General features: G+C 45.2%; 1 protein-coding gene and 1 pseudogene across 1 annotated transcript in view; both read left to right on the plus strand.

The window, feature by feature from the left end:
* The window catches only part of DNAH14 (dynein axonemal heavy chain 14), a 1,270,113-nt gene that overhangs the window by 544,437 nt on the left and 707,366 nt on the right, over positions 1-18,310 (plus strand). The window contains exons 36-37 of the mRNA XM_086926153.1: positions 4,978-5,067; positions 16,799-16,930. Of these exons, the coding sequence (XP_086782279.1) occupies positions 4,978-5,067; positions 16,799-16,930 (222 nt within the window). The remainder of the gene's footprint in view (positions 1-4,977; positions 5,068-16,798; positions 16,931-18,310) is intronic.
* On the plus strand, positions 10,901-11,536 carry LOC147706900 (proton-coupled zinc antiporter SLC30A2 pseudogene; annotated as a pseudogene).

Raw genomic sequence — 18,310 nt, forward strand, 5'->3', positions numbered from 1 at the left:
ATAGGTACATCGGAATGTCCACGTTGCTCCCAGGTAGGTGTGGATATACTCCACATGCTCTGGGTTTGTCCCAGGCTACATACTTATTGGACAGCAGTGGTGAGACTGTTGACGAGGGGGGCCGGGGCGGAGCTGCCGCACACGTGGGAGGCCTGCTTGCTTGGATTATTCAAGAGGACAAAGCACACTAAGGTCCACTCCAGGTTCTGGGATCTGGGACTTATCCCCGCCAAGCGACTAATCACCAAACGCTGGAAAAAAAGAGATCCACCGCAGCTCCGGCACTGGTACACCTCTTTCAACAACTGGGCGGTGGCGGAGGAGGTGACCCTGTGCAGGGAGGAAACGGCAGGCCTGAGGGCCATACCGATAGCGCAGCTGTCGAGGGACATCTTGCAAACTTTCCGCCAGGCATACACCGACCAGGACGCACCTCAGACACCACCCACACCTAATGACACTAATGTGACAGCAACGCAATAAAGGCGGACACCCGGAGGACATGATGGGACAAAGGGAAACATCAACATGCCTCCAACGCGGCGCGACAAACAACTGTCTTTCACTGCCTTATTGAGTTGAAACACCCTCCCCCCAGGCGCACCACCGGGTGTCGCTACCATGCCTTGCCCCTGCCTCGGGCGGGGCCGCCCTCCCTGATCGCTGGGCTTCCACCTGTTCGGACGAGAGACCACACCCACACTGAGACACACAGACATGACACCTGATTATGTGCCCCACTGGACATGTCTTACTGGCGTATTCCCCTTGTTTTCTTTTCCTTTTTTCTTGACTCGCCCGTTTTAATCGTTGCAGGGAGTCTTATCCCAACTTTCCTTCTATGTAAATTTTCTCCCCCCCCCCCCAATTTTGCTCAGTTTTAAAATCCTGATCCCCCTTCCCACTTACCCTAGTTGGACGTTAAATGGAGAATTGATATCGGGACACCTTAGTTACTCTGGTGGCCAATGGCTAAGACGTAGGCACATGACAACACTGTCAGTGGCGGATAGCACACGCACCAGAGGCTGCGGGGGTACTCCATGCGAAGGACTCACTGTAATCATCCGCAGAGGCGATGTAAAGCGTGGCGCAGATGGCAAAAGAGGCCTGCCTATACACGTAACCACACTGCATTACGCTCCCATTAGAGTTGGGAATGTAACTACTGCTCTGATATGACGCTGGATGCGCCCAAACATCACGCAATGTGGTATAGTCATGCAATAATTGTAATGAATCAGATATGGCGGAGGCATCGGCCTCGCTGAAAATAGCATACCACCCAATGGACATGACAAGCTTGAGTTCACTTTACAAAAATGAGAAATTACTGTGTGATTATTGTGGCCCCTTCATTTCAACACTGCTACCCGGGGCATGAGATTACTGCACTGTATAGTTTCAATGTTGTACATGCATGATGTAATGCCTTACATGAGAATATTTCCTATTGTCCTGCTTGAATGGTTGCTATATGTGATATTTCAATGTTATATTCTCAATAAAAAATATATTTTAAAAAAAATGATGTAATAGAAGAATAATTTATAAGGCAGGTACAGAGAGCCGTCCCAGCAGGCAACATCCAAGGCATAAGCAGCAACTGCCACATAAAGAGCACTCGTGGCATGAGACTCTTGTCAACACTCCAGGTGGCATCATACTGATGATTCTGCCAGCATCACCACGATTGGCTCTCAGCATTGTGATTCACATCAACCTGCTTTAGTGTAGCAGGTGCAAACATTACACACGAAGAGATCTGGATCTAAGAGTGCACCAGAGGCTTTTGGGGATTATAGTTGACCTGAAAACATTGACAGAAATAGGGTCTTAATCTTCGGACCAAGGTTAAGAGTCGTAATGGGGTTTGAAGTTCAGGTAAAGAGGTTGGAAGCAGTGGGCAGGGTGGGTGGTGGCAATGCCCGCTCTAGTGTTTGTAATACCAGTGGTGGGGCGCTTTGAATCATAGAAAGATTAGATGTTTTGGTTAATTACTCAAACGAGAGAGTGGTTACCCTGTTAGCCACAGATAGTCTGTTACACAGCGTGGACCATGAGCTGCAGTGCATCGAGCACTGGAGAGAGCTACACCAAAGCCACAGTCTGATTCCATGGCCATCACTCTTTATAACAGAGATGACATGTCTCCCTCTGAGTGTCACCTTGATATCAGTGATTGAAGTGTGCGTTATGCATAAGTCAAAGTGCAAGAGGGAGAAGAGATTGACAACAAAGAGTAGAGGCAAGTGGTCTGGAGTGTCCTGAATCTGGCGAGCCAGCTGCTGTCTGACAACCGCAGAGGAGGTACCTGGGGTTAAAGCCGCCCAAGACCCAGAAGGCTGATGCGCACAGCATGGCTACAGATATTCTGCACTGTGGGTCTCTAGAGCAGAAGCCTTTCCTCCCTCATGCTGAGGATTTAAAAATCCAGTAGATGACATATGGAAGGAATCAGCCTCAATGTCTGCATATCAGGGATGCTGCTAAGGACATTTAGTTTGAACCTTGGTTTTCTCTTTTACTTAGCAACATACCCAATGACCACCCCGTTCCCCAGTAGTGATTGTGGCTAACACCACAGTTAGCTGAACACATTCCCAACCTGACGCCTCCCAGGTAGAAAGTCCAAGACAATGGATGCAACACAGTCTGTGCATTTGAGGTCAGTAAATGAGACCAGTAATTTAGCTTCTTTGTGGCAGCCGGTTAAGAAAGCAGTGGTACATCTGCCTGATTCACAGGTGGAAGCATTGAATCAATTGATGGTATGGAGTCATCAAACCTTATAATACAGTCTAGGTCAGACTTTGTTGTGTTCATTGCTTGCCAGATGTATGTCTCTTCAGGAATGAGGTGACACTCTTGACTTCGGTTTTTGCTTTTTCCCAGGACCGGAGTCAACAATCTTGCACATTATGATGGTTGTGGGAAACAGCTGAGAGATACTGATGATCCCAGACTTGAAACTAGCATGGCATTCAGACAGCCTGGGTGGCTGTTATAGCGTTTGCCTAATCATAAGACTTTTTACCCTCTGTAGCAATATATGTCAATGACTCTAACCCCACAGAGGCACCGATCAGCCTTTTCGGAGGCAAGAAACCTTCCAGGAATAGAGAATATACTAAACAAACAACTGCGACTCACTCTGGCATCTGCAGCTAAGGGATGGAAGCTTTTGGGAATTTCTGGTACAATCTTTGAGTGGAATAAGCTTTAGATTTGTAGAAAAAGGTTAGAGTCTTTACACCTAGAGTTTTCCTTCAAATTGACCTTCACCACCAAATTGAAGGTCAGATGCACAAGCTGTTAGAGGATGTTGCATCAATGGCCTTCATGCATGCCATAGGCAAGCTGCCACAAGAAGGACATTTGGGGATTTATTCCTTATGTATTCTTACAACTAAAAAAGATATGGGAATGTTGAGGTCCACTTTAGATGAAAAAGCTCTTAACAGGTAGGTGAATAAGGAAAAGTTAAGGAATGTATCTCTGGTGCCGTTTCAGCCAGCATTGAGAAAGGACGATTGACTGGTGTCTATGGATAGGCAAACACATATTTCCCACGTTGCTGTTCTACAACTCCCATAGATTGCCCCCGTTCTGGAAGGTGGAAGGCAACCATTTCAATCCCAGGGTCTGCTGTTTGTCTCATGTGCACACCTCGACCATTCATGAAGCTGTTGGCAGTAGTAGTGGCAGAACCTCTTCTGTGTGTGCAGGGTTCTAGGTACCCTTATACCTGCACATCTGGCTCCTGCAGAACACCCTTCAGCAAGGGCCAGTACCTATGACACTGTTGCAGCATCATTCAAATGTTTGTCGTTGTCACACTGTGTCTGATGCCACTGTGACATCTGGGTCATAAGTGGTACACCCAGAACCATGGCAGCATAATGAACAAACTTTCCTTGGACTCAGGCTCCAAAGACCCAGATATTTGCAAGATAAAGTATCTGCAGCGGAAACAGAGTACCCATCAGAACCAGTATTTCCAAAGGGAGGTAGCGTTGTCTTTTCTTTGCTCGCCATGTTTACAGTAATCTGTTGCTCTCTTGTACGTCACTCAACAGATTGTATGTCAATCAACAAGTACTGTAACTGAAGCGCCCTGACAGACCCACTGACGTGTAGCACCTAATAAGTCACCTCCAACAAAGTTCCTCCAATTAATATGCCTCCAGCATTATTGAGTCATCCAGTGGTATTGCTCTCAGTTGTCAAAGTATTTACAGCCTTGCACCCCTATTTAGGGCCTGGTAGTTTTAAGTTTTGTGGAGCAGTATGTCCAGGTGGGATATCACTCCATCTCATTATGATGAGCCTGGTGTTCCAGCAGGAAAATCACTTCGACATTGGACTGCAGGCTCAGCCCTTTTCCTGCCCAGGTCCCCACGCAGCAACCTTCAGAGGAAGAGGGGAGCATGCCAGGCCTCTCCACCCATTACCAGGCCATGGCCTTCTGGCACCGCTGCCACCCTCTTCGCCTCCACTCACCATGCACTGCTCACATCCCTATATACCACGCGCTCAGAGCAACTGGTAAATGGGACTGGTAAACCACTTGGAACTGGGAATTCCTAGACTGGATCGTCAGGGTTGAATCCCCATTGCAAGTGAATGACCTTGTAATAGCCAGATTGATTTATGTGCTGGATACCATTGAGAAGTGTCATTTCAGGCCGCGCGACATCCTTGCACATACGTCTACATTACCGCTAATTAGGGCCTTCGAGTAACTATTCTGCTCGAACCTCGAATTCATATTCACTATATTAAAATAAATGCCTTGGCTTGTTCATATTTTGAAAGTGTACATTTTAACTGTTGTTTAAAACGTCCTTTCATTGTGCAGCAAAGAAGCACAAGATATTGTATTTCCCAGGGTATTTTCGAAGTATTTAAATGTGTAAATATGTTTGTCTGATAAATACATTTAATGTGGAAATGAAACACTTCTTGTACTTCTAGAAGGCGATATCTGTTGTGACACATGAGCTGTGCTTGCAGCCTTGGGAAAGCCAGACGGATAAGGTGATACAGTTTCACAACCAGATTCTGGTAAGTGTAAGCCTTAGCACTAGTGAAGGCACTAATGGCGTGTGGGGAGTACAGGCTGTAGGAAGCCTGACCGTTCGGTTCTCAAGCTAAAGTCCCATGCCTCATGCTCTCCCTGTCCTCTTTTCTTGCCATCTGATGTTCCTGATGCTTCCCAGCTCTTCATGCACCAGTTGCCAGCCCAATGTAAACCAGGATTTGGGTTCTTAGTACTTTGACACAATCCCTTAAAGTGGTTGGGCGAGCATCTCCATAACAAAAAGCTTCTTTCTCACTTAGAGACAAAGAATGGGATTAAGCAACACAGATCAGTTTGAATAAAGATAGGTAAAACACACTTTTTATTTAAGTGTTATTGTCTTCTTTAGGGCAATAACACCTGTCCTCTGACTGCCAAGCAGATGTGTTCTAGAACCTACATGTTTTAGAGAAATGGTAATAAACAGCTGTTAACATCTGGCAAGATATGGACAATAAGGATATTAGGACCTGCCCACCACTATGCCAAAGATTTCTAGTTGGATATTGTGTTACCATATTTTTTCACTGGTATATATATCTTTAGTGACTCTGTTGCTGTGAGTGTTTTCTTTACATCTGTGATTGGTTGGTTTGTGTGAGCTGGTGTCTGGTTAAAATGTTCATTAAATGTACTGGTCATGCTTCTCGGTTCATTGGTACAGACGTCAGACACACATTTGACCCCTCCCAATAACACTGTCCAGACAAATGTACGGGTAAGATTGTGAAGGTTCTTCAGAAGTGGGGGGTTTATTCGTTAAATGTGTGCTACAGCTTGATATTGGTCTTGCAGTGGTGATTGCTGGTTGACAAAGCTGGCATAATCAATTATAGAACTGCCAAGAGATCAATTCAATGTAAATTGCACAAAGGAAAACGTGCTATCACCCTCTTATTACCATTGTTCAGACCTAGACTTTTGCTTAGTTTCAATTATTTTGTTTGATCAATGTTCTTGGGTGGTGAAGGGGCATCTGCATATGTTTTATTAATATATGCATATCCTCCTGGTTTAACATGAAGTCCAGGTTAGATCTTGTATGTGACTTCATATCCCCTTTTGAGATGGTTTTCTATGTAAGAATTTGTAACTGTACCACTAAAGTTGGGCCTTCGAATCCAACACGTATATTGCACAGAGGTAGACATCTTGTTAGAAATGGGATCTCTGGTTGGCTAAGGCTTGCGCCCAAGCCAGGCAGAGACCACCACTCTGGTCAGGGCTGGGGAGTTACATGCCAAAGATAACCCCTGCTCACCCCCTTGGTAGCTTGGCACGAGCAGTCAGGCTTTTCCCGGAGACCACGTGTAAAGCATTTGCGCATGCACACAACAGCAACAACATCCCAGGCACCCTACAAAAGGAACTCCACACAAGGTTATATCAAAAATAGCCTTTGTATTCTCAAAACACATTAGAATAGTAAACACATAATGTACACTGTGCCAACTGGCACTGTGTAATATTTACAAGGTATTATATACACCTGACAGGGCCACATGGACCACTGTCAGAACTGTCACAAAGCGAACTTGGTAAAAGTAAAACAGATCATAAACGTACAACCAGTAAACACTGGTAATCACTGTACTTAGCATCAGCCTGTAACATAAACTACATTATGCACAGTCTCTTACAAGTCTAAACACATTAGACCCTAACCTCCTATGTATAACTCACATTAGGGGCGTAAATCACACAGTGAAACATAATCTCGCTAGCATAAACCATGATATGCAAAACAACCTCATAATAATAATCCATATTTAGAGGTATAAAACAGGGTGCGTAATCATACTACATGCATTACATTTCCTAGCACCACATCACATGTAGCACATAAATCACCTTATGGCCTGGCGCCCTATAAATGTAACAATCCCCCTGGCCAACTGGCCATCTCATAAAGGGGGCTCAAATGCCTTATGTCCAAAGAGTCAGGGCTGCTGCCTAGGCAGCAAAAGTCAAGGGTGCGCCACTGCGCAAACCTAAACGTAGCAGCTGCCCACTACTTGCTGGGCAGCTGGGAAAGTGTGGGGCAAAGGAGTGCATCTCACTCCTGACTTCACAAGAAGAGCCCCCAAAAGAACTGTGCGCCTAAATGGTACAACTGGCACTAATTGCTGCGCAGCTGTAAGTAAGGAAAGGCCTGGCCCCTCTGGGCCACTGCTGTCCCTCTTAGGGACTCTCTCAGGAATTGCGCACAAACATTGCAGCTGCCCGCGCTGGTGCGGCGCAGCTGTGGACCAGGGAAAGGACCCTAGCACCACTGTGCCCTCTTGGCCTGGCTGGCACTTTCAATAAACTGTACCCCTGTTGGAGCCATCTAGGCTCCAGAAATTTACCTGTCCCCATCACTGAGGCATCTCACGGGGTAGTAAAGACAGCAGCAAGGATCACCCAAGAACTCAAAATTGAGACAAAAAAAATAGAGGTGCAACTAAATACCTATATAACCCCTGCTGATTTGAAAATATGGTTGGATGAACTCAACCAACAAATGACCGAATTCGAGTTCACGTTAAAACAAATCAAATTCAATAAATTACGCAAGGACAAAGATAAGTTCACACCAGAGGGGGCATATCCGTACACTAAACCCGATTATGTCCCTAAAAATTCAAACAGCGACATTGACAGTGATGGCTCTGACAATGGCTCAGCAAGTTTTAATTCAAGTGGTAACAAAGGATACAGACCACGAAGGGGAGGTTGGAGACAAAAGAGACTGCAGTTTCCCAGACAAAGAGGGTGGAGAGGATATCAACCACCGCCCTATTACCAACAGTATATGGGACCACCACAATTCACCACTTTCCAGTATGGCCCCCCAGCCACTGGACAAAGTGACCCACAATGGAATCCTGAGTATGATGACGGATTCTACGGCCCACAACCTTTTTTAGGTACCTGCCCCGGATCACGGGGGAGGAACAAAAAAGGCAACAATGTTGCATGGGAGGACCAAGACCAGGGCAATTCCCGAACCACGAGGAGCATGACGGGATCCCTCCCAAACCAACCCTCAACAAGCAAGAGAGGGACCGAGTGGTTAATTTGACCCCTTGGCCCCTGACTGAAATCCAGACGAATGTGTTGAACAAAGGCTTGGGCTCTGTACCAACACAAAAACCTGACATTTTCAAACTAAATATGGAGACAGGACTTCATTAGATAATTGAAGTTACAAGCATTTTTCCAAGACAAACCACCTAATCTGGTACCAACAGACACAGGCCTACGACCAAAATCTACTTTCACTCCTCCTGATTCAACACTACCCATTGAATTATTAACATTTGAGAAAGCCATCATGACAGAAGTTAACAAACTCAACCTGACGAATACTAATGTCTTTCACAACATCAGTAGACTAGAGCAACAAGCCATAAAAAATCTGGCGGATAACAAAGACATAATAATAAAACCAGCAGACAAGGGCGGTGCCATTGTCCTACAGACCTTAGAGGCATATGACACAGAGTGCATGAGATTGTTAGCAGACAGACGTAATTATACCATCCTACAGGGAGACCCCACTGAGAACCTATGCATCAGAATAGGAGGTATGATTGAAGAAGGGCTTGCACATGACTGGCTGAGTAAAAAGGAAGCCGAGTTGTTAGTACAGACAGCACCACGCTTTCCCTATTTCTATTGCATCCCTAAAATTCATAAAAACATCACAAACCCACCAGGAAGACCCATAGTATCGGGTATCGGCTCAATCTTGGAGCCTCTATCAAAGTTCGCAGACGCTTTTTTACGCCCTCTGGTACAGACCACTGACACCTACTTAAAGGACACAAAATCGGTCCTTCAACTACTACAGGACAAGTCCTTTGACCCCACGAACCAACTTTAATGAGTTTGGACGTGGAAAGCTTATATACGAGCTTGCCATATGATGAGACACTCCTAATTATCGAGTAGGTTCTATTCACGACACCATGGAAATACCAGACACCCAGAGGTCTGGTCCTTGAGTGTATTTCATTGGCACTACAGAAGAACTTCTTCCAATATAAGTCAACCATCTACCTACAGAGCCATGGTACCAGCATGGGAAGTACTTTTGCTCCAAGTTTGGCTGGGTTATATGTGCACCACTTAGAAGCAACTAGAATTGTTCACGCACACAACCCCTACAGACAGAACATCAATACCTGGAAAAGGTACATCGACGACGTCCTGGTTATCTGGGACGGAGACCAACAGTCTGCAGACGACTTCCTGATCTGGCTAAATAACCAAAATCGATTTCTGAAGTTCACTAGCTCAGTCTCTAACCAATCATTGGTTTTCTTGGACTTAAACATTTATACGGAAGAGAGGAGGCTCAAAACGACGACACACTTCAAACCAACAGCGAGGAACTGTCTGCTAAGAAATGACAGTTTCCACCCAAGACACCTCAGAGAGAATTTACCATACGGTCAATTTTTGCGCCTCAGACGTAACTGCACTGAGATATCGCAATTCAGGACACTGGCCTGTGACCTGAGGGAGAAATTAATACTGAGGCAGTAGCCTGTAAAAATCATTGACAAAGCTATAAAACGAGCGAAAAACAACCACAGAGAAGCTCTACTAGAGGATAGACCACAGGAGACACCAGAAACCAGACGACGAATATGTGTCACCACCTACAATACCATGTCCAATGAGGTCTCCAAGATCATTAATAAACATTGGGGTATCCTCACATGTGGCACCCTTAACCTGGAAAAACCGATGTACGCACACCGTAGAGGCAGAAACCTTAAAGATATTTTGGTACACACATGATCCAAACCTACTCATGAGACAAGACAAACCACCATAGGAATACAAGGTCATTTCCCATGTGGTAACTGCAGCAGCTGCCATTTTACACAAAAAAGCACTGTACTTTCATTCCGAAATGGCACCACGTGGGAACAGCGCAAAATGACGAACTGTAATACCAAGAACGTGGTCTATTTAATTACATGTCCATGCGGGTTGGAATACGTGGGGATGACCACGAGAGCTGTGAAAACACGCATAAACGAGCACAAGAGTAATGTGCGTTGCAAAAAGAGCACAACTAAGATGGCAACACATTACCTTAACGCCCAACACTGTGTAAACGACCTAAGATGGACAATTATCGAACAACTGCCATCAGAAGTGGGTCTGTTTCAGAAAGAGCAAAGGTGGGTGTTCCGTCTGGGCACCCACATCATGGGACTGAATGATGAGGTCCCCTGGGGACAACTGTCTAATTAGCCGATATCATTACCGTCCTCAGGATGGAGGATCTTACCAACATAAACCGGTTGACATTATGTACACAGGCATAATAATGATCTATTACTTCCTTCATCATTGTTTTTTTATTGTTTTTTCGAGATGCTAGGCAAAGGTTGACATAATCTTGAGTGAAAAAAGCAGTGAATATACAATCACATTTATCCCTTGTCAAGTATTGGATATATCGCAAGGTATAATAGACATTCCTCGGGTCAAAAGCAACTTCCGAGTGAACAACAAAGCGCTGAACATGCTGCACGCATGTGCGGGGAAACTCTGCCATCCCTCGCGCATGCGCAATACTGTAACTTTGATCTGAGCATGCGCAACCTAGTGGGAAAGAGGCAGTAGGGAGTGGGACAGAGGCAGGGTCCTGTGGCAAAGAACCGGACAGACAGGGGGTACCGGAAGCACGGAGTGAGAGCAGGGGAGGACAGAGAGCAGAAACAGGGGACAGGGTTCAGGGGGCGATAGCATGGGCATGGAGCCGGGCAGGGAGAGGGCACCGGAAGCACGTGGTGAGAGTGGGCAGGGAATATTATGCTAATCACCTCACCATTACGAGCAGTTAACATCGTAATGGTGGGTTTTATCCTGCATCAGACTTGGCATGGTCATAGTCATGGCCCTACTGAAGGATCACATGAACATTCGCACAAGACCACCCCCGAGAAGGAGCAGAGCACCAGTGTGCGAGCTGCCTTCATTCATGTTGTGGGGGACCTGGTGCAGAGCGTTGGGGTACTGGTGGCTTCTTACGTCATCTACTTCAAGCCAAAGTATAAAATTGTGGATCCCATCTGTACGTTCCTCGTCTTTTCCATCCTGGTCCTGGTGGTCACACTATACTAGCCATACTGAGGGATGTGCTGCTTGTACTGATGAAAGGGGCTCAAGGGACGTAGAGTAGACTTCAGTGCTGTGTAGGAATCTCTGCTGCGCATCCCGAGACTGAAGGCGCTGCACAGCCACCACATCTGGGCACTAACTGTGTCGCAGCCAGTGCCATCGGTGCACATCGTGATCAATATGCTGATGCCAAGGTATTGCTCAAAGAAGCCAGCACCCAGTTACAGAGCAAATTTAACTTTCACACCACGACAATCCAGATTTCACATTGAGAACTACTCGGAGCATATGAAAGACTGTTCTGAATGTCGAGACCCCTCTGACTGAAGACTCCCTGTTCGACCTTAGCAAAGAGGCTCGATTGATGGACCTGTGCAACACAGCTGTGTGTGGGAACAAGTCAGAGGTGCAGGAGGCCTTTTGACAAAAAAAGGTTGTTGTTACACTGATGCTAGCTTTCTGACTCCTGCCTTCACTTCAATATAACATCCAATAGTTGTCACCAACCTTCCCTGCCATGCCCCATTTAAACTTCTACCTCTCAAGCTGGTCCATTCTGAGCCTGTGCTGACTGAACCAGAGGTGGGCTGGACCACAATGTGCCTTTTCACTGGCCTCTGTGTGCTCTTCAGGGACACAGGCAGCTCTGACCTCTCCACAGTGAGGCCTTGACTGTTTCATGGTGTTGTGTGGCCACTCAGGATGTTATGTATGGTTGTTTTGTGGTCTGTTTGCTTGACAATTTTATTGGTTGGTTGTCTGTGCCAATGCTTGTCTGTGGGTTTTTGGCTATTTGTGTGCCGATTTTATTGGCTGGTGGGCTGCTTTTTATTGTAAGTTTTTCTGATAGTACCAAACATTGCCTGCTGCAAGCACAAATAGCCAAGTAGTCTTCCATACCTTGAAAAACACAGTCCTACAACATGTCTAATTTTTACTTATTTTGCAGATGTGGGCCACTTTTTTTTAGCTATTTCATTTGCCTGCCCTATATTTAATAACATAACAGGTCTAGTTGCAAAGCGCACGATTGCCCAAAGGTGTCCTGGGGCTGAATAACAGATGTTTATTGTTATCCAACTCAAGACTATTCATTATATCGACCTCAAATGGATGAAAGGATGAGTGGACCTGCTGGGATTTAAACCTGTGACCATGAGGTCAAGCCCAGGCCCCTGCAGTGGCTGCTTTAATGCAGTGAGCCATCATACCCGGCTTATGGGGCTGCTTTTAATTTGGTGCCAGAGTCTCTTTTCTGTCCCATTCCGACAAGCATCAGCCTCCGCTTGCACGGTTTGTGCTTTTGTTGTGTCACTGTTGTGGCTTGTGCTTTAGCTTTAGGTCTCACTGTGCTGCAGAAGGCAGTGCACATGTAAAAAGGGAAATAAAGTTGTTTCTTTCAGTGTTATTGTGTTGAAGCCACAGTATGGGGCCCATGGGCTCTGAAGAAATAGGCTTAACGTCAATAAAACTGGGCGGGGGAGGTCGCTTGAAAAATGCGGTTTAGTAGCTCATGACGATTTCACTGACCAGAAGTAGCTCACACTAAACAATCGCAGGTGTCTCCTGGGATTATAAGGTTTTAAATGTTCCTTAAGGGTATTGGGACCTTGGTTGTTAAGGGTTTTATAGACAATGCATACGGCCTTGAACTTTATTCGATTTTTAATGGTGAGCCAATGATATTGCTTTATTGTTTCAGCAATAGGGTGAAACTTGGCAATCCCCGACAGCAAACGTGCTGCCGCATTCTGTATAGACTGAAGCTTGTTTATGACTCTGACCTGGGCATCAAGAAAGAGTCCGTTGCAATAGTCCAGGGAGGACAGGACCAAAGAGCAAATCAAAGTTTTAATTAATGCTTCTGGTAGGAAAGGTCTGATCTTCCTTATCATTTTTAATTTGAAATGAGCCGTTGTTGCCACTTTATTTGCATGTTCCATAAAGCTGAGCCCATTGTCAAAAATGACTCCTAGGTTCCTGACTTTTGTGACTGGGATGGGGGGTGATCCATGATCCATAGGCCACCAGCCGGATATTTGATATTTATTAATTTTTCTATAGCGCGACTATCGCTCCGGAAGGAGCATCTTGGCGCTGAGCAATCAGAAGGAACCAACTTGATGGAAATGGGAATCATATGGCTGCGAGGACCAAAGAGTCGGGTCGAAGGAAGATCCAAGTCTTCAGAAGTTTTCTGAAAAGGGTTTCTGAAGGGGCGTGCCTGAGGTTAGAGGGAAGGCCGTTCCAAGCCTTAGCCGCCAGGAGTGAAAAGGTTTTTCCACCTTTCGTTTTGAGCTTAAACCTGGGTATGGTAACCAGATTAGCTCCTGATGACCTCAGGCAGCGCGATGGAATGTACTGAGGGAAGCGCTTGACAAGATAGGAGGGGCCTGTGTTCTTAGTGGCCTTAAAGACAGTAACAAGGAGTTTAAAAGGATCCTTTTGTGGAGGGGCAGCCAATGGAGGGTGTTGAGGGCCGCCGAGGCCGAGGACCTTCTCGGAAGTCCGAGAACGAGTCTGGCCGCCGCGTGCTGGACGCTCTGTAGCTTCTTAAGGGTGGACTTTTTTATACCTGCCAGGAGACCATTGCAATAATCGAGTCTGGACAGGATCAGAGCCACGGCCACTGATTTCCTGGCGGAGATAGGGAGAAAGTCGAAAAATTTCTTTAGCTGTCTAATGAGATTAAAGCAGCACCCTGCAGTAATGCGCGCATGGTCGTCAAAACTGAGGGATGAGTCGAATTGGACACCCAGATTGCGGGCCGATGAGACTGCACTGGGAGGTGCCTCAGAGTGTTGGGGCCACCAATCTTTTGGAGAAAAAAGGGTGTCTTTGCCTAAGGGTATAATCTCAGTTTTGGCGCTGTTGCACTTGAGGTGATTATTATTGAGCCATGCAAAGACTTGGGAAAGGCAATTCTGGAATCTAAGAGTGGCATCGGGGAGTTTTTTGTCAAGGGTGACGACAAGTTGGGTGTCGTCAGCGTAAGATGTTACAAGGATGCCATGAGATTCAATCAGGGTAAGCAGGGGGGCCATGTAAATATTGAAGAAAAGTGGGCTCAGAATGGACCCCTGGGGCACACCTGATAGAATGGTTCTTTCGCTGGAGAGAAAGGGGCCAAGTGAGACTGTTTGTGATCTGTTAGACAGAAATGAAGATATCCATTTCAGAGCGGTATCCGACACACCAATTTCGCGCATTCTGTGGATGAGGATTGCATGAGAGATGGTATCAAATGCTGCGGTTAAGTCGAGCAGGATGAGAACTGCGTGTTTCCCCTCATCCTGCAGGAACTTGATGGTGTCGGATAACTCGATCAGAGCAGTTTCAGTAGAATGGCCGGAGCGGAAACCTGATTGCTGAGGATGGAGAATATGGTTATTTTCCACGAAGGCTTTTAGCTCAGCATGTACTATTTGCTCGGTAATTTTGCCTAATGCTGGAAGTAGGGAAATTGGGCGCATGTTGGAAAGGTCTGTCGGGGGTTTATTATGCTTTTTCATTAGAGGCTTTACGATGGCTTTCTTCCATTCAGCCGGAACAGTGCCTGAGCTGAGGGATTGATTGATGATGGAATTGATAAGGGGGTTGACGGCCTCAATGAGAAGATGTAGGATAGCCGGGGGACAGGAGTCAGTAGGGGCTCCCGAGCGGCAGGTCATGATGGCCTTCTGGGATTGAAGCAAGGATACTGGTGAAAAACTGCAAAATGAAGGTGAATCAGTGTTGTGAAGTAAGGGGGGGGTGGCAGGGGGAGGGAAATCCTTGTGGATGTTATTAATTTTGTCAACAAAGAAATCAGCGATTTGGTTACAAAGAGTTTGGGATGGGGGGATTTCCAGTGCCAGGGCTTTGGGGTGGGTGAAGGACTTAACAATATTAAAGATGGTATGTTGTTTTTGATTAGCTGTTTCTATAGCTGTGGTGAAATACTCTTTTTTGGCTTTCTTTATGTGTGACAGATATAGTTTCCTCTGCCGAATGTATAGGGTTTTGGAGGTGGGGTCGTATGTTTTCCTCCACTCTCTTTCAAGGACCCTACACGAACGATGGCTATCGGTGAGGGCCTGAGTATACCACGGGGCATTGGGCTTCCTTTTATGGGAGATTGGTTTTTGGTTGGTTGAGTTGGACTTATCCAGGACCAATTTGTTGATCCAGATGTTGAAGTTTTTGGAATCTTGCGATACATCTCCTACGATAGTGGGAGGATGGGTAGGGAGCTGAGGATGAGACTTAATGGACTCAGCTACTTTCTTCCAGTTTATCGCAAAGGTTGAAGGGGAATTCTTACTGTATGGGTGGGGAGAGGGTTTTGCCTTGATAGAAAAAGGTATAAAATGATGGTCAGTCCAAATTTGTGGGATTGGGGGGGATACAGTTATAGTGGCTGAATTCTTACCATACTGTAAAGAGTATATACCACTTTGTGGGGTGACAATTGACACTGTTCACACACTATATCCATGTTCTGGCTCCTTTAAGCCTGAAAGAGAAAAATATTGGATGGCCATTCTGGGAGAAGAGAACCGAAGATGACTACCTCGGTCTTCTCCGAATTGAGCTTTAGGCAATTTGTGGCCATCCATGCACTTATTGCTGTCATTCCATTTTTAAAATTATGGGCTACCTGCTTTCCATCCCCCTTAATGGCCAGGACCAGTTGCGTGTCATCCGCGTAAGATGTTAGGCCCATCCCGTATGCTCTGATGACATTTGCAAGGTCCGACACGTAGATATTGAAAAGTGTCGGACTAAGGGATGAGCCTTGGGGGACACCACATGGCAACGTGAATTGAGTGGATTGAAATGGTCCAAGGGAGACTGCTTGAGTTCTCTCCGCAAGAAAGGAGGCAAGCAGGTCTTTAGCAGCCTGCCCAATGCCTAGCCTTTCGACACGATCGATCAAGGTATTATGACACAAATGTCAGTCAACACTCAATCATGGGTCTGACTTGAAGGCCAAATGAAGTTTCTAGTGAAAATCCTGGCAATTTCATCGACTCGAGCAGTGGCACATGGGCGTATATACGCTCTTAGGATTATACACAGCAGCCAGAATACCTATCAGGAGAAAGAGTATCACATAGTATATTGGAAACATTTTCAATGGAAAACAATAGAAATATGTTATCATTTAGAAAAAACTTTTAATTATTGATAAAGACTAATTGATTACCATGTTCCCATCATTCCCTTGCGTCACAATTTATATGCAATATTATGCTAAATGAAGTGTACATTATCGATGAATGCACTTTTTAAAGTATAAGGTGAATATGTTTTTCTTTTGAATGGCATGTCTAATTAAAACAAAAAGTGTTTGTCTCAGCGATATTTGTGTTGTACTTTTCCCTGTTTGTGATTTAGAGGTCTTGTGGTGTGTGTGTGGTGAAGTTAAAAAAGTGAAATTGAATAATAATAAAGAGTTAATGAACGAGAGTCTGTCAGAAGGTGAGTGTTTTTTATTTTAAACATCTGTTTTGAGAGACATAAGTAGGGTTTAGGTGAGATATAATAACACTAGAAAGACTTTTCTAATTTTCCACCTTTCACCATGTGTTGCCATAATTGTTTCAGGCTCGTCATGGTGTGATGCTGGTGGGGCCTTCCGGTGGAGGGAAGACGACGGTCAGAAAGATTTTAGAAAAAGCTTTGGTGATTTTGCCAACTCTTCCCACGGATACATCCGTGAGCAGCTATGTTGTGCAGGTAACAACATTCTGCTGAATACAAGAAACCTGGCTTACAATGTCGATAAAATTCAGTCACAATGAACACCGTTGCGCTCAGACGAGCCATCTTTAGTTTAACACTACTAGCTTGACGGTGATTAACCCCTGGTGGTCAGAGATGTCTGTTGTTTACCACACACTAGCCGCTCCCAGTTTAGTGACCAAGGTTTTTACAGTGTTAGAAAAGTGGGGACATCTCACTAACAGTTACTGACTGGTCTCACACACCACCTGGTGTCATGCTTCATCATTGGCAAGTCCTCGCCCTCCAAAAATTTGGTTTGTGATGGAGGACGGGCATTCACCTGATAACAGGGATGCACTTCTAAACTAAGTGGGAGCCCGTGAAGAAAATGAGTGAGTGGTTTTAAAAAACCATTATGGTTGCCTATTAAATTGTAATGTAAGTGGCAGCCATATGGTATTAAAAACAAGTGGACGGTGGGTTAGGGATATAAATGTCCTTACACCGTTATATATGTGATGGTCGACGTGTTTCTGGCTTGTGGCCTGGTCGGGTCCATGGCATTCATCAGGATCTAATATGTAAGGGCACCGTTCTTACCATACTGTAAAGAGTATATACCACTTTGTGGGGTGACAATTGACACTGTTCACACACTATATCCATGTTCTGGCTCCTTTAAGCCTGAAAGAGAAAAATATTGGAAAAACAAAAACCTAAGTCATTCAGAAAAACGTTTCATAAAAACCACATGCACAACATTAAGTCAGTGGCTAAGGGTGTGTTAAGTGTGAAAATGTGTGCACACTCTAAATCCGTCCAGAATTCTTACCACAGGGCAGGACGGTCTGAGATGTCTCCCACACGAGAGGAATGATTTGCAAGGATAGAGATTCCCATTTTGCACCTGGTAAGGCATCTGTGTGTCTGTTCTCAACAAAGGTATTTGATAAGAACCAGGATGCCAATTTAGATAGAAAGGTACAATCACATTGAAATGGGTCTCGTAAATATCAGGAGAATTGTTCCCTGTGTAATGTGACTGTAACACCAACCTGTGAGGCATTTAACACAGTTTTTATCATATCAATTTCGTTCTACTGTGGTAATAATATAGAATCTGAACGTTGCGCGGCAGTGATGAAGGAGTGAATTAGTAAAATGTCTCTAAATAACGTGTGCAGCATTTATTTTCACTGCCATGGCATAAATAGTATGCATGCAGATGTGCAGAGTGGGATATGCAAACACATATTGTATTCCACTGTGCATCTGCATATAAGGTTTATGCACTGTCATTTTTTCATATGTAGTTGTTTTAAAAAACAAAAAGGCATTTTACCAAAACCAGGATGCAAGAGGTTAGATTGGGGAAGTAGGGTAAAGTATCAG

This window comes from Lissotriton vulgaris, chromosome 6 (assembly GCF_964263255.1).
Source record: "Lissotriton vulgaris chromosome 6, aLisVul1.2, whole genome shotgun sequence".
In the NCBI taxonomy this organism is placed as follows: domain Eukaryota; kingdom Metazoa; phylum Chordata; class Amphibia; order Caudata; family Salamandridae; genus Lissotriton; species Lissotriton vulgaris.